Source organism: Bubalus bubalis, chromosome 15, assembly GCF_019923935.1.
Source record: "Bubalus bubalis isolate 160015118507 breed Murrah chromosome 15, NDDB_SH_1, whole genome shotgun sequence".
In the NCBI taxonomy this organism is placed as follows: Eukaryota; Metazoa; Chordata; class Mammalia; order Artiodactyla; family Bovidae; genus Bubalus; species Bubalus bubalis.
The window spans coordinates 19,483,976-19,509,560 of NC_059171.1; the positions used below are offsets into that span (position 1 = coordinate 19,483,976).

A 25,585-nucleotide genomic window follows, 5' to 3' on the forward strand; every position below is an offset into this window, starting at 1 on the left:
GACCAGAAGCTTCATGAGAGCAGGGCCTGCATCTTTTCTTTTCCACCGTGGTATCCATAGCACCTAGCATGGTGTCTGATACAAAGTGAATGCTCAGTAAGTATTTACTGAAAGAGTGGATGAATGAATACATTAATAAGACCTAAAAATTGGTGACTGATTAAAGACATGGAATTATATAGCTATATCTGATGTACATATAAACTGTGATGTAAGGGTCCACTGCGTTCTAGAGATGGTGGTTGGAAAATAAACCACTATCCTAGAGATAGTGGTTAGAGATGGTGGCTGGAAAATAGCTGGGAGCAACCCTTTCTTGGGGATGACAGAGGATGAGATGCACGGATGGCATCACTGACTCAATGGACATGAGTTGGAGCAAACTCTTGGGGACAGTGAAGAATAGAGAAGCCTGGTGTGCTGCAGATCATGGGGTCGTAAAGTGTTGGACACAACTTAGCAAGTGAGCAACAACACCACCAAACCCTTTCCTGAGAAGGAAATCTTTGAATTACTTGTTAAAGAATGGACATTTATGTCAGGGAAAGGAGAAGCAAGAAGGTTGTTTCTTAGAGAGACTAGAAAAAAGGCCACAGTGGAAGGTCCAGATGTATGTGATCCACCAAGTGCTTTTTCTTCAATGTTCTGTTATATTCGCTTTAGGATCAAGAGTTAGCGCTTTTGTGCATCTGCTTGAAAAGGTTCTGCTGCTGCTGCTGCTGCTAAGTCGCTTCAGTCGTGTCCAACTCTGTGCGATCCCAGAGACGGCAGCCCACCAGGCTCCCCCGTCCCTGGAATTCTCCAGGCAAGAACACTGGAGTGGGTTGCCATTTCCTTCTCCAGTGCATGAAAGTGAAAAGTGAACGTGAAGTTGCTCAGTCATGTCCGACTCCTAGCGACCCCATGGACTGCAGCCCACCAGGCTCCTCGGTCCATGGGATTTTCCAGGCAAGAGTACTGGAGTGGGGTGCCATTGCCTTCTCCATGAAAAGGTTCTAAAATATAGTAAAATGCATCCTACTTGCGCTAAATATACAACAACTGGATGTCTGTGAACCCAAACCTCCTTATGTTATGACTTAGAGTATTATGACTTATAATATTATGACTTAGAGTTTCCTCTGCAAACTCACTCTTAACAGTGTTGCAATAATGAAGATCTTAGAGAAGGGCACTAAATATGGTCAAGTGGTCACTATAGAACAGAAGTTAATACACGTAGATAGGGCTCGCCACATTCCAGGAACTGTTCTTAGTAGTTCACCACTAATAATGCAGTTAATTCTTCTCATCACTACAACTGTGCATTTTACAGCTGAAGAAAATATGGCACTTGCCCCAGTCTACACAGGCTGCAGGTAAAAGAACTAGACCTGACTCTAGACAGTCTTACTCCTGAAACTATGCTCTTAACACTCTCAATAGGGCTTATGATATGCTGTGTGGCCTCTCTGTATTCAGTGTTCCATTAACTCGGAATTCGTGACTTTTGGAATAGTGCTGGAGATAAGAAAATAGAAGAGATGTTTAAACGTTTGAGGTAACAGTTTCCAGTACCTGAAAGCACCTTAGGAGCACCTGTGAATATGTGAAGAAAAGTACAAATACATTTTATGTTGAATATAATTCTCAATGTGCAGGTACTATGCCAGTTCTGTACACAAATGATAACTATTTTCACTGTAGTTGAAAATACAATACCAAAAAAATGTGTAATTCTAAAACAAGGATAAGACAGTTTGGATACCTTTGCCACTTTGGTGGCGGGGGGAGCATAATGACTCACCTATTTAATTTTGATGACTTTTTATATTTTGCAGAAATTTCGGAGTGCTTCGGTTGGGGCTGAGGAGTACATGTACGATCAGACATCAAGGTTGGTTTCCAGGAGATGCCCCTAGACACTGATGCACCGATAACTGTTTAAATGTATCTTCAACTTATACTTCTGCACCTTTAAAATAAAATCTTCTTCTCTGCACAATGTCTTCTAAATTATTATTTCCAGTCTTGATCAGCTTTCTGAGACCCATACTCTTTCTTTGTCCTTTAGTTGGCTAGATATCCCTTCTTAGGTGTTCCTCTGAACGTCAAACACTTGGGCCTCCAACACACCATGTACATAATGGAACTCTCTTTTTTTCTCCTCCTTTCCCCTTCCTTCTTGACTTCTTTCACATCTGTTCTTCCACTTTTATTCCCTCTTTTAAAAAATTAATTAATTAATTCTATTTTTTTGGCTGTGCTGGGTCTTCAATGCTGCGTGCAGTCTTTCTCCAGTTTTGGCCAGCAGGGGCTACTCTCTCGTTGCAGTGTACGGACTTCTCATTGTGGTGGCTTCTCTTGTTGTGGAACACAGGCTCTGGGTGCATGGCTTCAGTAGTTGCAGGGCACAGTCTTACTTGCCCTACGGCATGTGGGATCTTCCTGGACCAGGGATAGAGCCCATGTCTTCTGCACTGGCAGGCAGATTCTTAACCACTGGACCACCAGGAAGTCCCACTTTCATTTCTTGTTATGCATAATGATGTAGCCATCCTCCTAGCCACACACTCCAGAAGTGCCTGAAGATGGGAGAGAAGGGCGTGAATGAATGAATCTCTCCCATTTGCAAATCTTACCACTGATTTCATCATTTCAGAATAAAACACAAATTCCTTATGAAGGTGGTTAGAGCCCTCCATGCATTGTAGACCTCTTCTCCCACTGTGTTTCTTGCCCCTTTACTTTTACGTGTATGACCCTCTTTTCTTCTGTCTGTTTTCTCTTCAAGTCTTTCTTCTCCTTCAGAGTCTTGTTCCAACCTCAGGCTCCCCAGTTATCCTCTCCAGATTGTTCCAGACAGAATTTGGCTGTGCAGTGGTGGCGGCGAAGGGTAGGGAAAAGGCAGAGAAGAAAGTTTCGAATCAACTTCTAAAATATGGAAATGCATGGGTAATTTACATGCTGTCCATCCAGATAACCATGCAACCAGCTATTGGGCCATTAAAAAGAGCATTGACCTACCATTTTCCTGCCCTGTTTTTGCTTTCTGCTGCTGTCATTGTTCCCTGCAATGAGCGAGTTTCTCAGCTTCTTCTCAGCTGTGAAATGAGGAAGGTGGTTCTTATCTTATGCTGTTGATCAGCCTGGGGGACGTGAATCCCCTGAAATTATATTACAAATCATTTGTGTGCATATGTGCTTTTATCTGGGAAGAAAGTTCACAGCTTTCTTCATATTTTTCAAGCAGTGATTCCTAATATCCTGTCCAGGTCTCATTTTCTGATTCAGTGGTTATCTCGAAATTGCTTTTTCCAGGCAAAATGACAGTGGAATCGATTCTATCTTGAATGATTTATTTCCCACCTTATTCTAAGACGCATATTCTGGAATTCACTTAATCAGCTTTAACCTAAGATTTTTTATCATATAAGAGAAATATTATTTTGCCCTTCAGATTTCTTTCTCATTTAAGCTAAAAGATATGAAACATTGCAGAAATACTCAACATAGAAAGCAAGAGTCCCCCGTAATCTTATGGGTAGATCATTTTAGGAAGCAAACTTTGAATCTTTTTGTACCTAGTCTTTCACAGACTATGAAATTTAAAGGGCTAAAAAAATAGACACAGTGAAGAGTTTCTGATGCTCCAGAAAACAGACAAAGCGTTTGCAGTGGGATCATCATCCGTGCCTTCCTGCAGGGCAGCAGAAATAAGTATTCTGAACGAGCATCTTAAATAAAAAAGATGGTGGTTCATATTTGTTGCTCATTTTAAACAATGGCTATGTTTTTCAAAGTTGGGAAAATCAGTGTTTTCCTTTTACAAGTTAAATTATATTTGTCAAATATTAGGGAAATTATTAAGAGCAGTGATCTGCAAACTTTTTTTCTGTAATAGGCTAGATATTAAGTATTTTAGTTTTAGCGAATTACACAGTCTCTGTCGCAACTCCTCCGCCCGGCTGTGGCAGTGTAAAAGCGGCCATGAGAAGATAAAAACAGATGAGTGTAGCTGTGGGCGAGTAAAACTTTATTTACAAAAACAGCCAGCCAACTGGCTCTGGCCCAGGGGCCATTGTTTGCAAGCTCCTGCTTTAGAGAGGTAACCCTGTCATGAGTTCTTCTGCAGGCTTAGAAAACAAGACCCCCAAATCAAAAAATAATCCCTGTTATGAAACTAGATTCCCTAGAATTTTCAGTCATGAGTGTTGAGTTCTAGATTTTTATATTCTGAGGTATTTTAAAGTGGGATGTAGCTGTGTGCAACACCTCAGTTAGACAAAAGAAGGTGAAGTATATGGATCAATTGAACAAAGGTACTCACACCTATGGCTTATAGCCAGCATGAAAGAAGCAAGTCCTATCTAAGTTCAGGCATTGCAAAGTGCCAGCTAAAACCTAACAGAGGCTCCCCTGGCCCTGCCTGGCTCAGTGGGATGGGCATGCCATGGACTTTCTCCCTTTCTTAACCATCTGGTTTATGGGCCACTAATAGAAATGTTATGTGTACTACTAGCAGTGACCTTTGGTACGGTCTCATCTCTTTTGCCGTATGCTGTGTTTTGTCTGTGAAATGGAGTAAACGTTGGTTAATGTTCATACAAAATGTTATTGATGTGAAATTGATCCCAAAGGCAGAAATGTCTGAGTGAATCTGACCACTATTTGCTTTCTGTTCGCAGTGGCACATTTCAGTACACCCTGGAAGCCACCAAATCTCTCCGTCAGAAGCAAGGGGAGGGCCCGATGACCTACCTCAACAAGGGGCAGTTCTATGCCATCACGCTCAGCGAGACGGGGGACAACAAGTGCTTCCGACACCCCATCAGCAAAGTCAGGGTAGGCGCCTCATTTCTAAAATAAAGCATGGAGGGATCAGATGAAGGCATTGTTACTTACCAGCCTTGTGGAAGGGCATGGAAAAAAATGCCAAAGTAAATAATTCTAGAACAAATGTCAGAATTGGGGCACAAGAACTTATTGGCTTGCAGTTTATCATTTTAATCAGTAACCAATAAACCCCAGGGAACAGACATGGTGGGAACATGCTTTCTGACTGTATCCAGGGGATTTTCCCAGCTTCATTCATTGCCTATGTGGTATCTAATTACTATCATCATTGTTTTCAATCAAATGATGTTCATTTTTCCAGTAAGTAGCTGTAAGTCAGAGCATATCTGTGGGCGGGAAAGAGCTGGGCTTTATTCTGTAAAGGAGGGTGCAGTTCATACATTCATACATACAAAGAGCCCTTTGCAGCTCTGCTTAAAAGCCTTCTGCAGCCCAGTGCTTACTAAAGAGTCAAGGGGTTCAGTTCAATCCATTGACTGCAGCACATAAGGCTTTCCTATTCATCACCAGCTCCTGAAACCTGCTCAAACTCATGTCCATCGAGTTGGTGATGCCATCCAACCATCTCCTCCTCCGTTGTCCCCTTCTCCTCTTGCCTTCAATCTTTCCCAGCATCAGGGTCTTTTCAAATGAGTCAGTTGAAATTTCTCATCAGGTGGCCAAAGTATTGGAGTTTCAGCTTCAGCATCAGTCTTTGCAATATTCAGGACTGATTTCCTTTAGGATTGATTGGTTGGATCTCCTTGCAGTCTAAGGGACTCTCAAAGAGTCTTCTCCAACACCACTGTTCAAAAGCATCAATTCTTTGGCGCTCAGCTTTCTTTATAGTCCTACTCTCACATCCATACATGACTACCGGAAAAACCATAGCTTTGACTAAATGGACCTTTGTTGGCAAAGTAATGTCTCTGCTTTTTAATGTGCTATCTAGGTTTGTCATAGCTTTTCTTCCAAGGAGTAAGCGTCTTTTAATTTCATGGCTATAGTCACCATCTGCAGTGATTTTTGGAGCCCCTCAAAATAAAGCCTGTCACTGTTTCCATTGTTTCCCCATCTATTTGCCATGAAGTGATGGGACTGGATTCCATGATCTTCGTTTTCTGAATGTTGAGTTTTAAGCCAACTTTTTCACTCTCCTCTTTCGCTTTCATCAGGTCCACCATAGTTTGGTCACAGGTCAAACAAAAGGGAGGAAACACAGCCCTGCCCATCGACAGAAAATTGGATTAAAGATTTACTGAGCATGGCCCTGGCCATCACAACAAGATCCAGTTTCCCCCACAGTCATTCTCTCCCATCAGGAAGCTTCCATAAGCCTCATCCTTATTCCCTCAGAGGGCAGACAGAATGAAAATCAGAATCACAGAAAACTAATAAACTGATCACATGGACCACAGCGTGGTCTAACTCAGTGAAACTATGAGCCATGCCATGTAGGGCCACCCAACATGGGTCATGGTGGAGAGGTCTAACAAAACATGATCCACTGGAGAAGGGAATGGCAAACCACTTCAGTATTCTTGAGAACCCTATGAACAGTATGAAAAGTCAAGGAGTGGGCATGATATGATCCCTACCTGGAGTGACTTGAAAGAATTTTCACATCCATGAGGGCTAGTTCTGTTTGTGGGAAATGAAACTGTTTTGGAAGTCTGCCAGCTTCTGGCATTCTCAACTCTGCCAAGAAGGGCAGGACCTGGTAATGCTTCTCTACTGAAAAGGAAAATTATATATACAAGAGCTCTGAAAAGAGGTTGAAGGACTTTCCTGCCCTGTTGTAAAATGATTTATGCTGCTGTGTGCATGCCTCCTTATTTTATCTTAACTGCCTCCTCCTAAGCTGTTTCTTCAGTACACTGAGAAAGGAACACCGTGCTCTGCCGGGCCCAGTTCACCGCATCTCAAATTCCCACACAAAGGGTAACACATGAGGTTACAGGGAAAAGCGTATCTGGGCACCTGCTGGCTGACTTGCCTGTTACTAGCTTTAGGTAAAATCATTGCAGTGGTGTGCTATTGAATCAACCAGGTTTATGACATTGTTTCCATGAGAAAGACAAGGAGGAACTGCTCCTCCTTTGTTTAGGCCTTCCTCCCTGCAAGTCTGTCCCGGTTCCAGATTGGAGCTTCAGGAGGCAGGGCGGTTGAGAGTGAAGGGAAGGATGGGGAGGGAGGCTCTGGGACTAATGTCCTACCTGAGGCTGCGCTCCGGGGCAGGTGCAAAGGTGCTCAGTGTGCTGTGTGCCTCCAGGGGGCTTACTATGTCCCAAGCCTGTGGTCAGGCCTGCAGTGGAGGGATGCCGTCCTCGTCCCCATCATCCCAACAACCAGAGCCACAATAGAGCAGCTCGTATTTATTGTGTGTGTACGTTGAACACCGTACATCAAGTAACTCTCGGAAACTAGCAACAACCCTATGCCATAGGCATTAATTCTATAATGTTCCAGATGAGGAAACTTGGCCTTTCAGAAGCCAGCGACTGGCCAAGGTCACACAGCTCAAATGTGAGGGACCCAGGTTCTATCCCAAACAATCAGACTTCTAACCTACTCTCTTAACACCCAAGTGTACAGTACTGAGCAGCATGGAGGCCTGAAAGGCATAGGCTCCACCTCTGGAAATTGACCCTGGTGCGCCCTATGCCATCGTATATGAATGCCTGGTGAGAAGACACTGGATACCTCTTCTTTTTCAAAAAATCTTGCCAATTACAAGGTAGTGTATTACTCATATACACCTTGGTAATAACACCTTATCATCACCCTGAAAAGATGATGTTAGTAATCTAAGGCCATGGCAGCAGTTTGGAGTACAGCGACTTTTCCAAGAATTTTCTTTCACTGAAATCATGAAAATAATGTAGTTTATTTTATCTCCTTTTGTTCCATTTTGCCTAAAACAAAGAGCCTTCCTTCTCTTCAGGTCTTCAATCTAACAGCCTTGGAGAGCAGGATGGCCCTTCTCGGAGTGGGTCTGTCTTACTCCTCTGCTCTGGGAGAGCAAGCCGCCTGGAGGAGCAAGGAATGCACTTAGAATCTCTGAGCACTGATTTCTGCGAACAGTGCTACATCCTAAGTCAGAGCCTGTGGTCTTGGTAATAGCAGTTTCAAACCGCCTTTTTCTTTATCACTGGAAAAATACATTTCCATACCAAAACCAGGCCATTACTTATGCTAATTTAGTCATTGACTAGAAAAAAGTCACCCAAAATGTTATTTTTATTTTGGGACAGACAGAAATAAACAACAGGAGGCTGTGCAGTGAATGTTTACATAGAAATAGAAAGACCTGAGGAAGGGGAAGGGGGAAGGATGGAGGGAGGCCGAGCCCGGGTTCCACCAGCACAGCCCGCGAGTCCCTTTCTCGTCAGCTCTCCTGCACGCCTCTGTGAGCCATGCTGCTTGTGGATTCGAATAATATGGATGCATTATTTCTAAACCAGCTTTTCTAACAAACCTCTGCTTTTTTTGTGTGACACATGTTTACATACCACTGGGAATAAGCCAGATCTTGACACTACGGCCACTATCATGCATTTGGTATCTTATTTGTCGGGCACTAGGGGCACGGTCACCCCACTCCAGTACTCTTGCCTGAAAAATCCCATGGATGGAGGAGCCTGGTAGGCTGCAGTCCATGGGGTCGCTGAGTCGGACATGACTGAGCAACTTCACTTTCACTTTTCACTTTCATGCACTGGAGAAGGAAATGGCAACCCACTCCAGTGTTCTTGCCTGGAGAATCCCAGGAACAGGGGAGCCTGGTGGGCTGCTGTCTATGGGGTCACACAGAGTCAGACACGACTGCAGTGACTTAGCAGCAGCAGCAGGGACACGGTGGTGAGTGACACGATATCCCCGCCCTTATTAACATAAGCCACAGCCATGGACTGAGTAACTGTAAGTAATTAGGTAGATATGTATCAAACGCTACAGGGGTCAAGGCATTAAGGAATGAGAGTTGATGAACTATTCTCTTGAAATAGCAGAAAAATGTCTAAGAGGTATTTTGGATATGGAATGAGATGGGGAGTATATTCCTGGATATAGTATTCCTCATGCTGTAATTAAAGGGTTGTAAGTTGGTTTTTTTTTTTTTTTTTTTTGGTTTGTTTGGTGATTTTGGGTACCTTCTCCATCTCGTAAATGACAATGAATTAACATACATTTAGTTTAGCAAGACAGTTTGGAACTTAGAAGTGGAAGTCATTTGGGATTCTTATTTCTACAGATATAATTAGTTTCATGGGCTCATTTAAAAGTATATCCACATATTTAAGGAAATCATATGGTTGACTTTGTATCTTTTGGTCTGTGATATATCTGTATTTTATATCATTGTTCATCAGTGTGAGCTCATCTTTTAGTATTTCTCTCAGTACCATCACTGATCCAGTCAGAGGCACTTAATTAGGCCAGAAACACATATTTGCTCTTTTATGAAAGCACCAAATTCTATGTTTAAGGATATGCCATTTCAAAAATGGCCTTGTATTCAATGTAAGAAAAAAATCTTTTTTGGTATTCCCACTCACCTCACAAAATAATACATTTGCTGGTAAATTGGTTAATCCAATTGTGTGTTAGTCATGGTAAAGATGAGGTAGCATTCTTTTTTACTCTGTGCTGCTTTCACTTCCCATTTATTTTCTAAAAAGTAGGCCTATTTTGAAACAAAATAAACCCTACAACTGAGCTTATCTAAAGCAAGAAAAGCAAATTTACAGAAATTAAGGCAACACACCTCTGGTAGGATTCCCAGAACTGGACACTGTGGAGCAGGAGGGGCTGAATGGAAACTAAGCTGTGTGGTTCTCCCTGCCCTGCAGAGCGTGGTGATGGTGGTCTTCAGTGAGGACAAAAACCGAGATGAGCAGCTGAAATACTGGAAGTACTGGCACTCTCGGCAGCACACCGCAAAGCAGAGGGTCCTCGACATTGGTAAGTTGACCTTGACCTTGACCTTCTTGTATGGTCTTTGGTAAACCTCCATGTTGCCTTGATAGAAAGAAGAGCCCAGAAATCACAGCTGAGACCTACATCACTCCTGTGATGTGCCTGGCACTAGCTTGGAACGTTTCCAATATTTCAGTATATTTAGTACAAATTAGACTGATAAGTCAAGATCGGGCTAAGCTTAGAGCAAAACACTTTGTGTCCCATAGAAGTCAACTGTGTCTCATATAATAATAGATTTAGATTTACCATGGCCAGGCCAGTTTCTGAAACATATTTCCATGCCCTCTTGTGTTTGAGCCTAATAACTGGCAGGCAGGCCAGAGGAACTCTTATTCCTTCCTATATCACAAGTAACCTGGGGTCATTTGGATCTAAGGTACTCGTGAAAGTCACGGGACTAGATAGAGCATTCTAGTTCTCTAATTTTCTATCTTGTGTTCCTTCTATCCAAACACACGTCTAGTGCAAAGAGTACTAGGTGATCAGACTAATGCAGAGTTTGAGAGAGTGTTCTTGGCAGTAGAGAAGGAATGATATGCCCAGTGCATTTCCTGGAGTCTGTATATTCCTAAACATCATGCTTGTTCTTCAGAGATTCAGAGCCCCCTGGGTGGGACTCAAGAGTCCAGTCAAGAGAACAGAGCCCATACCAAGTGGTTCCATGTAGAGAATTCATTGCCAAGATTGGGAGGGTGGAAGGCCCCACGAGGCCATGAGAGAGGAGCCACAGCAGGAACTTGCTGCTATTTGCTGGAGGGTTGAAGGATCAAAGGAGAGGGGGTGGGAGTTGTGAGAGCCCCCAGGCAGGGACAGGATCGGCCTGGAGCCACAGCTGGGACCGTGGAGGGAGCAGCTGTCTTAGAGCAGCGAGAACGTGGACCCCAGAGGGAGCAGCTATCTTAGAATAGTGAGAACTGCAGAGAATCTGCCAGAAACACCCCTCAGTGCAAAGCGAGGGGGAGATGGCACGCCCTGCCCCTCAGCCTCCCCTAGCGCTTTCCATTGACCCCATTAGCCTGAAGAGGAGGGCACATGCACTTTGCAGGAATCAACCTCTAGACACAGAGCAAAGCAGGGGGTGCCAGGGATTGATCTTAAAGTGTCTAGAAATAACTTAAGACCACAGTAATTATATGTGTTTTTAAATAATTTTAACAGTTCATCTACATCCTGCTTCCATAAGAAATCATTTCTCATTTATAGGCTTTATTTTCACATTTCCCAGACCTCAAGGCACAGTCCCAGTGAGGGCAGGCCAAGTCCAGTGAGGAAGGTTTCTGCTGTGTTGGACACCAGAGTTGATAATGAAGCACTAGAAGGATGTTTACTTTGATTTCTTTCACATTATAACGAAGGACTTTTTCAAACCTTTTATCTCACACTTGCTGGGACCCTTTGACCAATGGTAGAGGAACTAAGGTAGGGTTGGAGACTCGCTGTAGAACATATGGAAACTAATTTGCTGGTTTTTCTTGCAAAATGGCTACACCACTCCTTATCTCTACCACAGATACACACACTCACACACATCTCCTTTCAACTAGTCAAACGAATTTATGTAATAAACAAGGAAACCAAGGCTTACTGACCCACCTTTCCTTTCCTCCGATAATTAGTGCAAGACTTAGTGCAAGTGCTGGGATAAAAGCAATCTTCCTCACCCAAGTCACACCCTGAACCCCCAAGATCGACCAACTGGGAAGAAGGGTTTGGGAATACTTGCTGTAACCTGCTTTGGAGGCAGTCTGCCCAGAGCAGAGGAACAATTTTATTTTATTTGAAAAGTTAGCCTTATAATTACTGCCCAAGAAAGGAGCAATTAAGTAGAAATGTGGCCTAGGTCCAAATAAGGCAAATAATAAACACGTTTTACTGGCATACCTGTGGGTTCAACTTTGATGTTGTTACACAGTTTACTTTTCTTAGCCCAGAATGATCTCTCAGGTCTCATAGGATTTCAGATTTTATCTCTCTTCTTTATCACCTCTTGGCTGCTTTTTCTCCCTCATGTAACCCTTTGCACATGTGTGTGTGCACACAAACACATACACATTTATCATTGAGACTTGTGACTTTGACTCAGTAACTTCATGGCTACCTGGGCTGTTTGCTGACTCTGAGATTAAGGCCTTGAATCAGCCTCTTAGGTTCAAATGAAAAATCAATCTTCTGACCACAGTCTCTACCCCTCACCTCAACCTGACAGGATGAGGAAAGATGGAAGAAATTCCTCTCATTCATTCTTGTACCAGATTTTAAAAAATCAAGCAACTTGTTCCTCTGTCAGTGGGCGATTAACACCATTTCCAATAGAAAGGGTGGGGGGTGAGGTTGCTGCGGGGACTCCATCCCTGTGCTGTGTGCCCTCCCCGCTGGTAACTCTGCAGGGCCATGTTGAGAATGTCTGTGAGGCTGCACCTGGGCTCAGCCAGGGGGTTACCAATGCCCGCTGAGGGGGAGGAGGCCCAAGAGTGCGTTTATGCTATACCTTTGTCAGTTTGGGTGGAGAACCTTCTAGTGGCTGGCCTGCAAGAGAAAAGGAAAAATCCAGAAGTGTTTAATATGTTATTTTTCTTTACCTTTATGAACTGGAGATTAAAGCTGGGTGTCCCAAGTTGCAGTTCCCCAAGCCTCTCCCAGCCACTGTGGTCAGCAAGTCCAACTGAAGCCTGTAGGTAGTGACTTTGAAGCTGGCATTAGAGACTGAGATGAGGCCCTTTTTTGCTAAAACGAGCGTTCATAACCTGGGTCCTTGGGGTCTGTGGGTGGGCTTTGGGGAACCGCCACTCCTCAAATTATGGGCAATACCACTCTGTGTTTGGGTACACAGGTCCTTTCACCTTTCCAGGGGTGCCCAGGACAGTCAGCCCTCCCTCCATCCCTCAGTCTCTCTGCTTCCCTTCCAAGCAGCACCCAGTGGAGCTCTCACCTCTCTGTGTCTTCAACATCCCCTCAGAACTCATGTGCTAACTCAACTCTTGTGACGCCATGGACTGTAGTCCACCAGGCTCCTCTGTCCATGGGATTTCCCAGGCAAGCATACTGGAGTGGCTTGCCATTTCCTTCTCCGGGGAACTCAGCACTCATGCTCGAGGGTCACCCTGTCACCTCTGGGCCCTGATATAATCATGCCTGGAGAACATTCTCCATCTTTCCCTACATAAATTGTCTCCTCTGGACTAGACTGTTGGTTGTTCTTTGTGGCCCCACCTCATCACCCACGCACTCCTGCTCCTCTGAGTAACCCGTGTGTGCCGGCTGCCTGATGGGAGAGAACCCACAGTATCCCTCTTGGAGTCCCCATCTGTGGAAAGGCCATCCACGGAAAGTGGAGGGCCAAGGAAGAGAGCTGCTCCTCAGAGCAGGGGGCACCTCAGCTGCCAGCTTCCTGAGTGCTGAGCAGAGTCCCTGGTGAGGCCCTTCCTGCCTCACACCAGTCACATCCCTCCCTGGGCGGATACTCACATGTTGCCTGACTTGTTCCCTCACTTCTTGGAGGCCTTTGCTTGTCGTCACCGTATCAGAGAGACCTTCCCTCTCACCTCACCCAAACATCACGCCCTCATCTCTCTTAAGCTGCCTTAACTCTACTCCACTGCAGAACTCTGTCGCCACCAAACATGTTATGAATACATGTTTCTATTTCTTCTTGTGTCCCCCCTCATGCTACACTAAGCCCCATAAGAGCAGACACTAGTCTGTTTTCTTTTCTGCTCCAGGCCTAATGCCTCTCACAGAGCCTGAGTCACCGTGAGCATTTGATAAATATTTCCTGAAGGAATGAATGAACGTATGAACGAATGAATGAACGCACGTAAGGATGAAACTCTTACTGCAGTGATAGGAAGCTGGCTTTCAAAGGCGCGAACTGTGTCTTAGTAACAGCTCCCATGTGTCTGTTGCCTTTTGTGTACCACACTCTTTCTATACATCAGACATAAGCATTTTGTCCTTCATCCTGAAAACAGCTTATTTTATTGCTGAAAAGCTGAGAGGGTGAGGTGTGAAGAATTTTACCCAGGATCAAACACCTGCTAAGTGGTGAAGATGGAAATTCAGGATTGCTAGAGTGTGCACCCCTTGTTTTTTTAGTTATTGTGTGTCTTTACTCCACTGTCTCTCATCTTTGTATCCTGACCTCTAGATTGCTCTGGGCCCCCCGCCAGCCCCTAATCACATGCAGAGTAACTGCAAGCTGTCATGAATTGACCTTGCGCTGAGGCCCTGCCTCTCTCCGCTGCGCCTTCCTTTCCAGACGCTGAGAACGCTTTGCACTCTGGGTGGCAGGACTCGGCTGCTGCCTTTCCAGACCCTGAGAACGCTTTGCACTCTGGGTGGCAGGACTCGGCTGCTGCTAGTTCTGACATTTCTAAAAGCCAGTTCAGATGTGTGGTTCTTGTACACTAGGCCATAAACTATGTTGGTGGGGAAGGAAACATTAGCAATTAGCTCTCGCTGGATATAAGTAAAACAAACAAACCCCAGCCCAAATGCACTCTGCTGCTCTGCAAAGCACATAAGTAGAGTTCTCCAAGTTTCACAAGTTCTTTCTTATGAACTCGTCGGATAACAACAGCTACTCCAGGTCATCAATATGTTCACATTCTGCAGCCTAAAGTTCCTGCACTAATTGTACCTACTGTATGGAATCACCACTTTGATGGTATCTGTCCTTTGCTCATTTCTGAGTGTGAAACCCCCTTTCTCAACGGACATGGAGTCAGTGTTGATCCCATCTTAGTTACCACCAGCTTGCAGAAAGGCAGAGTAATTTCACATTCACTCAGCAAACCGACCCTTCGTTAGGAACTGGTGATTCAGAGATAAATAAATAAGGCAGAGCCCCATCTTCAAGCTGCTCCAGACTGGAGGCAAGAAGATGACTGGCTGAGGTTATCACATGGTGAGAGGCAGATGGGAGGAACACTTGCTGTAGATGCTTCTAAGTCCCCTCTGAAAAGATAACCAGAACATGTGAGGTCAAAAAGGTGGGGGAGGGTGCTGTGAGCCAAGGAAACAGACCATGCAGAGGTATAGGAATCAAGACAGTAAAACCAAAGTGAGATTGGCATGTGATTTTATAAAATCTGATAAAACTGTTGGCAAAAATGGGAGGGGTAGAAACTCTCGTGCATGCTGGTGGGCGTATCATTGATTCAACTTACACAGTGGGTGGGGAGACAAGTAAACTGGGAATAAACTGGGCTGAAAAATGAGCTGGAAGGCTGTGGGAATTGTGGAGAGGCTTGCTTTTTTAAGGGGAATTTTAGAGTAATCTGGTGGCTCAGACAGTGAAGAATCTGCCTGCAATGCAGGAGACCTGAGTTCGATGCCTGGGTTGGGAAGATCCCGTGGAGAAGGGGATAGTTACCTACTCCAGTATTCTCAGCTGGAGAATCCCATGGACAGGGGAGCCTGGTGGGCTGCAGTCCATGAGGTCACTGAGTCGGACATGACTGAGTGGCTAACACTTTCTTAGAGTGACAGGGGTAGGAAGTATAGATGGGATTTGCTGGTCTCAAGCTGTAAGAGGAGACCCATGTAAAGCTGTTTCAATGAGATACAGACTGAAGCTCTGGGTCTCCCATGGAGGCTGAATGAGCCCAGGAGGGTGTTTTGGGGTCCAAAGCCCAGAAAGTTTCTGGTATGAGAGGACTGTTGACTCCGACCACACGTATCCTGGTGGTCAACTCAGAGCTGCAGGCGGAGCACTGGGGAAATGCTCTCTCAGACCGTTGGGTGGGTCTTTGCAGAGGAGCGTCACCACACCAGATACTGAGGGGAACTGAGCTCAGAGTTTCTCGTCTTCTGCCGCTTTGACACTAGTGTGGCTCCACAGAACCTTGCTTTGCAGTTTTGTCGGGGAGATTTTCGAAATGTGTGTGCTTATACTTTTTTTATATTGAGGTGTAACATGCATATTTTGTATTTCATTAATCCATGTTTTTCTCTTGTTGAACACAGTGGGCTTTAGAGATGCAGGAATATATAAGTGAGGGCCCATAAAAGATGTCACTCATCCAGGGGAGTATTCTATTCACCCACTGGTCCTCCCAGAACTCTGACAACGGGGAGATTGGGCAGAAATACAGGCAAATGGAATACTGTGATGAAGTGACATTTCTCTTTATTGAGTTGCAGGGTTTTATTTGGGAGACTTTGCTCAACTGCTGATGAGTTTTAGCAGGACAGTGGTATCTGTCTTTCAGAGAGGTGGTTCTGAGCCAGGGTCCGGGTGGGATGAAGTGAGGGAGAGACTGGTTATAGCTGGGGAGAGACCCGGAGGAGTAAGCTGTAAAGGAGAGATGCAAAAATTAACTCAGGAATGAGAGATGAATTCTAGAACTGGTAGACTTTCAGAACTGACTGGCTGTAGGGATAAAGGAGAAGAAAAAGATCACAGAAAGAAAGTGCAGCTTTGCCAACGAGGTAGGGGTTGGGAGTAGCAGCAAGCATGGTGCCCCAGGTGCCAGGGCAGTGGGGGCTGACTGATGCTGAGTCCAGCCAGGGGCACAATGGCTTTTAGGCACTGTCTACACATTAAACAGGCTAGGAGTTCCCCGGGACTCATTTGCACAGTGGAGAGATCCAGTTTTGCCCCATGTAAGCCATTTTAAAAATATTTGAAAGGAACTACCAATCATAAAATGAACCAGAATGCGTAGCAAGTCTACTCAAAGCATGAATAATTACAGAACCACTTTCTTGGGAAAGAATGTTTTTCTGTTTCCTTTCAAGCAAGGAAGGAAAATTATAAGACATTCAACAACTAACATTGATTTATAGAATGAAAAATCAGAAGCTACAGCAGATACATTGAGACTCATTCAAATATAGCTTCTCTACTGAACAGAATTAAGAATTATTTGCTTGCTTGACAATGCAGCTTTTTCAAAATAATGAGCATCACAGTTTTTGCACTTTCCGAAAGGGTGGTATGGATGGTGACGTAATTAGACTAATTCCCCAAGCACGTCCAAATGAGCAAAATTACTTGATAGTCACATCCAATGTAATCAGTATCGACATCATTTTGCAGTTAATTGTGAAACCAACTATTTGCTCTTTATTCAATCTGTCTTTGATTTTGGTTCCCAGAAAGTAATCTTTCCTTGTATTAGTATGTATTATATTGTTAATATTAATCCCATTGTTTTCCATTGACAGGCAGTTATAGTCTCTTTGGTTATTAGCATGTGATTATAGGATTTTCATCTGTGCCCTAATACAAATGTATTTCTTTATTTTAAAATTGTCCTGTTGATAGCAATCTTGTATTAAGATAAAGTTTTCATGAATCCTTAAGGTCTGATGAAATCAAAACATTTTTTCAAGTTTAGTTTGAGATAGTTTTCTGTGAGGGTCAAAGAGAAGCCTTTCGGGAGATTCTCGAATACAGAATTTCGTTGACCACTGTGGCTTTCGCAGCTTGGCTCATCTGTCCAGGGCTGGGAGCTCTCTTCTGTGTGGAGTTGTACTCCACTTTCAAATAGGAATTGTGAATAAAATGAAGTTACACCTTTAGTTTTCCTTTGAGCTTTCTAGAGGAGCCTGGCTTTGGATGTGCCTTATAAGTGTGCTTTCTTGCAGTTTTTATAGTCAAATGCTGGCTTGGGCTACTCAAAGCTGTGCAGAGAAGTGGGGCGTGGTGGTGTAGAGATTGGTGGGCTGGGAGAGGCATCTGCTGGTTTTCGAGAGGTCAGGTAGCCAAGTAGTCAGCATGAGTCTGTGGCCCAAATGGGCCTAGATTCAGGCATGAGTAAGATGTGGAGTAGGAAGTGCCTCCTCTTTCAAGAAACATGGATGGAAGGAAAGAGAAAGACCTAGCAATAGTTTGGAAGGAAATCTGCCAAGACCAGGGCCTGGATGTGTGGTCATTTGGTGAACTCTGGCCCTGTCCTGGCCCCTTCCCTTGTGGGGACGGCTGGGGGAACCCCAGATCACCATAGGGTGCCCTGCAGCTTGCCTCTCTCTTCCCCAGGGTTGCCCACTCTGCCCCTGAGTTTTGTTCTGCGGTGAGCCCTCCTCCCCCAGCACTGAACAAACCTGCTCTCTCCCTGCAGTTGGGAAAGTGTGGGACTTCCCTCCTTTAAAAATAACTCAAGGAAATGGAATTTTGATTTTTTTATATTTCCTAGACTCTTGCCACACTTCTGAATAGATATGAAAAGTAAATTTGATTCAAAACCAAACCAAACCCCTTGAGAGCCCTCAAGTTAAAAGATAAATAAATGATAACCCAACCCAGGGCTGGTTGGTGAGAGTCAGGGCGGTGAGTGAGTCAGAGCTGAGATAGTGGAGCAGCCTTGGCCCCTGCTTCCTGCACGGTGGGGGCAGGGAGGAGGGGTGGGGGTGTGGCCCCGGCTCTGCCCCGCCTGCTGTTTGATCATCAGCTCCGGTTGTTGCTACAGTCACAGGCAGTGCGAGGCACCCTCTGATTTACAGAGAAGCACTGTAGCCGCAGCTACTGGACAACTGTTTTCATCATCAACTTTGGTTAGAAAACATGGCCGTGATAAAAATGGTAGCCTGTTAATGCTGTATTTAAAAGATGATACACTGCAAATCTTCTTTAAACTTTAATCTTAGTTCAAGCAGAACATGCTCATTTTCAATAAAAATTGAACCACCATGAGTTTTTCTTTATTGCATGCGTGTCTCCATATGAGTGTTAGGAGCTGATTCTATTGGGGACAGCACCTCTGGGGAGAATCATTTCCTCCTTGGCGTGTGTGCCTAGGGTGATGGAGAGTTCCTCCAGCCTTCCCCCGAGACAGGGCCAGAGTTCATCAACTGTCCACACATCCAGGCAGATTTCCTTCCAAACTATTGCTGGGTCTTCCTCTTTCCTTACAATCCATGTTTCTTAAAAGAGGCGTCACTTCCAAACCTCACATCTTACTCACGTCTGAATCCAGCATAATCTGCCTTTTATTAAGATTTCTTTTTTTTTAACTGGAGTATTGTTGCTTTACAATACTGTGTTAGTTTCTGTGCACCACAGAGTGAGTCGGCCGTATGTACACATATCTCCCTCTTTTCCGGATGTCCTTCACATTTGGGTCACCAGAGAGCGCCGAGTAGAGCTCCCTGTGCCGTGCATCCTCGTCAGTTACCTGTGTTAAACACGTAGTGTGTGAGTCCCCATCGCTCCACCCACTGCCTCTCTTCCATCCTTGGGACCCTTATGTTTGTTCTCTGCATCTGCATCTCTAGTCCTGCTTTGCAAATAAGGTCCTCTATACCATTTTTCTAGGTTCCACATATGAAAGTGAAAGTCTCTCAGTCGTATCCGACTCTTTGCGACCCCATGGACTATACACTTTTTGGATTTCTCCAGGCCAGAATACTGGAATGGGTAGTCTTTCCCTCCTCCAGGGGATCTTCTCAACCCAGTGATTGAACCCAGGTTTCCAACATTGCAGGCAGATTCTTTACCAGATCAGCCACAAGGGAAGCCCAAAATGTGTGTCATATATTTATTTTTCTCTTTCTGACTTAACTCTGTGACAGTCTCCAAGTCCATCCATACCTCTGCAAATGGCACAGTTTCATTGCTTTTAATGGCTGATAATTTTCCATTGTATATATATGTGTGTGTGTATACATACATGTATGTATGTATATGTATACATATATGTGTGTGTATATATATATATATATATATATATATATATGCCACATCTTCTTTATCCAATCCTCCATTGATGGATATTTAAGTTGCTTCCATGCCCTGGCTATTGTAAATAGCGCTGCAATGAACTTTGGGGTGTGTGTATCTTTTTTAATATTCAAATTTCTTAATGCCATATCCGTAGGTCTGTTTCACCCCTAGGTTACTTCCAACCTCCCCTTCATTTCTCCTCTTGGGCTCTCCTTGCCTAGAATGGCCCTTCCTCCCTCCTTTACCTGGCAGTCATCTCCCTCCTAAGACCTTGTTCCACGCCCCACTTAGGTGAGATCTTCCTGATCTTTCAGACATCAGCTGCTTCCTCCACAGGTTTTAGTTTGTACTTAGACCGTAACATTGCTGGCTTTCACTTGGTTGATCAGTTTAAATTCTGTCCATTCCACTAAATGCCAAGCTTCTCGAGGGGAGAGAAAATTTTCTTCTGTAACTTTTGTATGAGCAGCACCTGGTATGGTGCCTGGCACAGAAAAGATGCTTAACTAGTGCTGACTAGTTGATGAGCAAACTTCCGTGTATTGTTCTGTGTATGTAGGTAACACCATGGTAAGGGAATATGTGCCTTGTTAACAGGGAAATCAGGGTGGGGTTGGGCTCTGTCCTCTTCTATGATGAAAGAATCAGTTTTGGTGGTATTTTTCTGGATGCCAGCTAAATGTGCATTTGGTACTTTGATTTCTTATATTTTAAAAATTGTTGCATTATTCTATAGACTTTTTCATGAAGCATGGTTAACTCCAAGACTTAATTGCTAACATAGAAACATAATACCTACATTAATAAACCAAGGGGGAACTTTTCCTTTTTAACTTGGGGGCTTCATTAATAAATTTTTCTTTTAACTTAACTGGAAATTATTGTTATTTCCCTGAAACAAACAGAAATTTGCTTTAAAGCAAACTTTACCAAGAAAAAATATGGAAATTAAAAATTGTAATTAATCTGGTCTTTAATTTGGGTTAATTTTTTTTTCACTGCTCCTGGGAAGTGTGTTTGCCTGGTTGTAGGCATTATTGTTTAAGAAACCTTTTCTGGAGAAGTACTTCCCCACTGCTGGCAATTTTAAAACCCTGAGTGGTTAACTAGAAGGAATGTTACAGAGAGGGTTAAAGTAAGAATGGGTGCTTGAAGGGCATCCACTGAATGGATGCTCTGAAAACCTGTTTCAGTGAAAGGCTGAAACTTTCACATAAAGAGATCGTGGTTTACATAATGAGCTTTCAAAATGAACACACACACACATAACTAAAACCACTCAACAGACCTATCATATTTAATACTGTAAAATACTTTAATTTCCTGTCTTCCACCATTTTCTTTTTCACATTTACTGGATGCCACATTGCTTTCTCCTACTTGGTGGGACCTTTCCTGTATCTTTAGCTATATTTGACCATGACTTCATCTCAAACATGTAATCTATGCTCTCTCTTTGAGTTTATGTCTTTAAAAAATATTTATTTATTTGGCCACGTCGGGTCTTAGTTGCAGCACCCAGGATCTTTGTTGCAGCATGCAGACTTCTCAAGTTGCAACCTGTAGGCTTAATTGTCCCCTGGAATGTGGGATCTTAGTTCCCCAACCAGGGATCAAACCCATGTCCCCTGCCTGGGAAGGCGGATTCTTAACCACTGGACCACCAGGGAAGTCCCTGATTTCATGTTTTTTGCTTGGGGCCTAATTATTTTCTTTCTTTAGAGATGCATTTAGTGAAACCTCAGCCTAATAGTCTCACATTTTTTAGTGTTACTTGGTTGACTTAAGAATTACAAAAAAAGAAACCCTGGCAAGACAGTCTGATAGTGTCACGAGACTCAGCTAATTACTGAACAGAACTACAGAGCTGGTCTTTTCAGCCGCACTCCAGCAGGGACTGGAAACCTCTCTCTCACCCTGCCTTTTAGCAGGAACAAATGCATGTCTTCCTTGTCTTTGCAGTACCCACAAGTGTGGAATTAGGCAAATGTAAAATTTTTCTTCCCTGTTTACAAAATCTAAAACTTGCCAAGAGAAAGTTTTTTCTGTACAACAGAAAAAAACAGAAAGTTTTTTATGCTGTGAGGCCAGCACTGTGTAGCTCCATTTCACAGATCAAGGAGCCAACTTTTCTAAGGTGGCTGTTGGTTTCCTCTCGGTGCACACCTGCAGTCCTCAGATGCTGTGATTCAGCATCTCCAAGGAGAATGGTAACAGCAGGAACTGCCTGCCTGCTTTGAAGGACACATTTATCTTCTTGAGGAAATATATGTAAGAGAATTGGAATTTCCATTTTGAAATAATATGTAAATCCTTTAATAACTGTTGAAAAATAAACAGGAATAGCAACGTGAGTTCTAATAGCAGTTAATGCAAAAATCCCTCATATAACAAACACCCGCCACCCCCATCATCCACATAACAAACTTACCTTACTTTATCTGTAGACCACTTTGGTGAGTGACTGGGCAGCCCAGGGGCTAATGGGAAGGTTGAAAGTGGAGGTTGCTTTTAATGGATTTAGAGCTACTGAAAGAATTGGGTTTGTAATTTCTGGTTGATCAAAGGGTAATCCGTGTGAAGATTTACAGTTCTTGTAGCGTGTCTGTGTCCTGCACCCCCAGTTACCAAAAAGTCATTTCTTTTGTTTGAATCTATTCAACTCAAAAGGGCAGTTATAGGTGTTGGAAAATCATTTCTGACATTGAGGGCTACTAGATACTAGAATGAGACTTTGAGAGAGACTGGAATGTCTTAGGACAGAAAAGCAATTCTGAAGACTGTTGCTAATAATAAAGTACCATCGTTTGAGAAAGAGTTCCATTGTCTTTCATAAATTAGACTTGGTTTAACTAGGAAGTGTCACACTTTCCGGAAATGTCAACTGACGTGGGGAAAGCTTGGGGACTTGTGCTAGAGGAAGGGAACCCAGTGTGTAGGTCTGACATGATTTTGGCCGAATAACCACTCTGGGCAGTAACTTCTAATCCTAGATGTCTATAACATCTTGTCCTCTGCCTTCCCCTAAGAGTGTTAGCATGTTAAGTAATGAAATAAAGAATGGAAAACTGAAATAAAACATGAATAGTTCCCACAGTATACACAAATAAATTATTTACCGAAGCACTACCCCTCTCTTCATTCATTCAGTGAAATGTCAGGATGTGTTAGGCACTTTTGTGTTTTCACAAATTTAAAAGACACATAGTTTAAAAAGACATAATAGTTAGATTGAATTTAAATCTCACTGAATAACAGACTAATGAGAAGAGTTTAATTTTAAGCCCATCCCAGTTGATTTAAATTCAGAGCTAGAAGTCATGTTGTATGTGTGTGTGAGTATGTGTGTGTATATATATATATATATAAGTGAAAGCATTACTCACTCAGTTGTGTCTGACTCTTTGTAAACCCTTGGATTGTAACCTGCCAGGCTACATGGGATTTCTCAGGCAAGAATACTGGAGTGGGTTGTCATTCCCTTTTCTAGGACATATGTGTATGTGTGCCTACAAACAGAATGTGACCTACTTTCAGTCTGAAGTCAAGTTTTATGGGTCAAGACCAGCATTCTTTTTCCCTGTTTTCCCATTATGGTATGCTGGGCTTCCCTGTTGGCTCAGATGGTAAAGAATCTGCCTGCAATGCAGGAGACCTAGGTTTGATCCCTGGGTTGGGAAGATTCCCTGGGGAAGGGAATGGCTACCCAGGATATTGAATATGGTTCCCTGTGCTATACAGTAGAACCTTGTTGTTTATCTGTTTTATATATACTAGTTTGCATCTGCTAATCCCAAACTCCCAACCCTTCCCCTCCCCAACCCCCTCCGCCTTGGGAAGTTCGTTCTCTATAGTTTGTTCTCTATATCTGTGAGTCCATTTTTGTTTTGTAGATAAGTTCATTTGTGTCTTATTTCAGACACATATAAGTGATATCACATAGTATTTGTCTTTCTCTTTCTGACTTACCTTGATTAGTATGATCATCTCTAGGTCCTACATGTAACTGTAAATGGCATTATTTCATTCTTTTTTATGACTAATATTCCATTGATGTATAAACATCACATTTTCTTTACCCATTCATCCACTGATGGATATTTAGGTGGTTTGCATGTTCTGGCTGTTGTAAATAGTGCTACACTGAACATAGGGGTGTATGTATCTTTTTGAATTATAGTTTTGCCGGGATGTACGCCCAGAAGTGAGATCGGTGGATCATATGTACCTTTCAGCACACCCTCTCCAGTACTTGTCATTTGTGGACTTTTTCATGGTGGCCGTTCTGACTGGTGTGACACCTCCTTGTAGTTTTGATTTGCATTTCTTGAATAATTAGTGATACGGAGCATCTTTTCATGTGTCTGTTGGCCGTCTATATGTCTTCTCTGGAGAAACAGCTATTTAGGTCTTCAGGACCAGCATTCTTAAGCAATGAAATCAAACAGAATAAAAGTATTGGGTTGGCCAAAAAGTTCATTTGGGTTTTTCCGTACCCTTGGTGTGGCCAAAAAGTTTGTTCAGGTTTTTCTGGATGATGTAAACCTGAACGAACTTTTTGGCCAACTCAATACTAGCCTATCTGGAATGCAGAAACGGGTTACAGTGTCAATGCTTTCCTTATTCTAAGTTTATGTTAAGTGCAATTGAAAGCTATCTCACAGGCCTGTATAATTCTTTCTCTAGAAATAGAAGGGTGAGTCAAACAAATAAAATATTAGGCTTCTCCTAAGGGGAAAACTCTAAGAAAGAGTTCATCTTAAATGATATGTGGAGAGTAAATATCATAACAATATTAATAACTCCAGCTTTAATAGTGCCAAAGAGTCACTCTACACCAGTCACAATTCTATGAGTCACAAATTTTGTTTTCATAATGTCAGCCCCTTTTGTTCTGGATTATGTATGGAAAGGTGCTCATTGTAAAGGTTATATATTACAGAACTTTTTAGGTTTCAATCCCAGCTTGTCCCTTTCAGAACTAAGTGACTGCCAGGGAGGGGAGGTACTCGATGCATTTGCCCATTATACCAAGTAGGAATAACTTTTAAAAGCTACTAATCAGAATTATCTGAGGTTGTGTTCATGAAGTATGTGTATTTAGTACACACTCAGCTCTCAAAGACTGGTGGTTGTTCCTAACTGTTTGTTCAGAACCCAGTGATGGAAATACATTTAGTGCCTCTAAAAATCAGCTCAAGTGTCAACACCCTTAAGGAAACCCAGGTCACCTCTGACTTGGTAAAAGTATATAAAGGAAATCATGAACTCAGAGTTCTTGTGAGTCATTCAGATTTTAAGAAGCTGATTCTTTAGTTTTGAAAACAGGAAAAAAAAAATCTCAGAACCTACTTCGACTAGGGTTTATTTATTTTTCATATTTCAAGTCAGAGTGAATACTTTTAGAATGACCCTCGACTGTTTCCGGAATTTGAACTGATCCCATTTGTCATTGCAGATAGAGGGACACAGATGTTTGAGGACAGAAGGGATGGGGGAAAGTGGGGACCAGCGTTGTTTCTGTCACCGACTACAGGACCAGTGAGGTCTGTTCTCTTAGACATTGTCTCTCTTTAATGACTGAGGAAATACAAGTGCAGTAATTCACTGGTGGTCTCAGGCTTTGGTGAGAGGAGGATAAATTTAATTCAGGTCTAGGTATCTCCCCTGCCAGTGTTTTTTCTCTTTGTGCTTTGAGCACCACCATATAAATGGACTCCTTGTAGCATCCTGACCCCAAATGCATAAAATGCATAAACTACCACAGGTTCTTGGCTTTTCAAAAGAAGCATCTTCTTGGGCTGTGACGTACCGCACACTGAGGTGGTACCAGTGCCTTGAGCCATTTTCAGCACTCTGGCTTCATTATTATACCAGTCCAGGCAGAATCCACACCTTTCAAAAGAGAAGCAATTTTTTGCATTAATTATACCACTTCTTTTAATCTCCAACAATATATACAAAAATAATAAGGAGTAGTTATACTTTACCAAGCATGTGAACTTAATTAAGGTAAAGGAATTACTAGTTTCTTTGACAGCATCCCAGAATCACACTTACACATACAATCAGTTTGAAGAAAACAACAAAAGTCTGAATTTAAAGACCTTTTGGGACTTCCTTGGT

At 43.1% G+C, this 25,585-nt stretch overlaps 1 protein-coding gene across 6 annotated transcripts in view; it reads left to right on the forward strand.

The window, feature by feature from the left end:
- The window catches only part of GRHL2 (grainyhead like transcription factor 2), a 172,633-nt gene that overhangs the window by 73,924 nt on the left and 73,124 nt on the right, over window positions 1-25,585 (forward strand). For all 6 annotated transcript variants that reach the window (XM_044928576.2, XM_044928575.2, XM_025264781.3 and 3 more), the window contains exons 5-7: window positions 1,821-1,876; window positions 4,668-4,824; window positions 9,666-9,777. In XM_044928576.2, coding sequence (XP_044784511.1) covers window positions 1,821-1,876; window positions 4,668-4,824; window positions 9,666-9,777 — 325 coding nt within the window. The remainder of the gene's footprint in view (window positions 1-1,820; window positions 1,877-4,667; window positions 4,825-9,665; window positions 9,778-25,585) is intronic.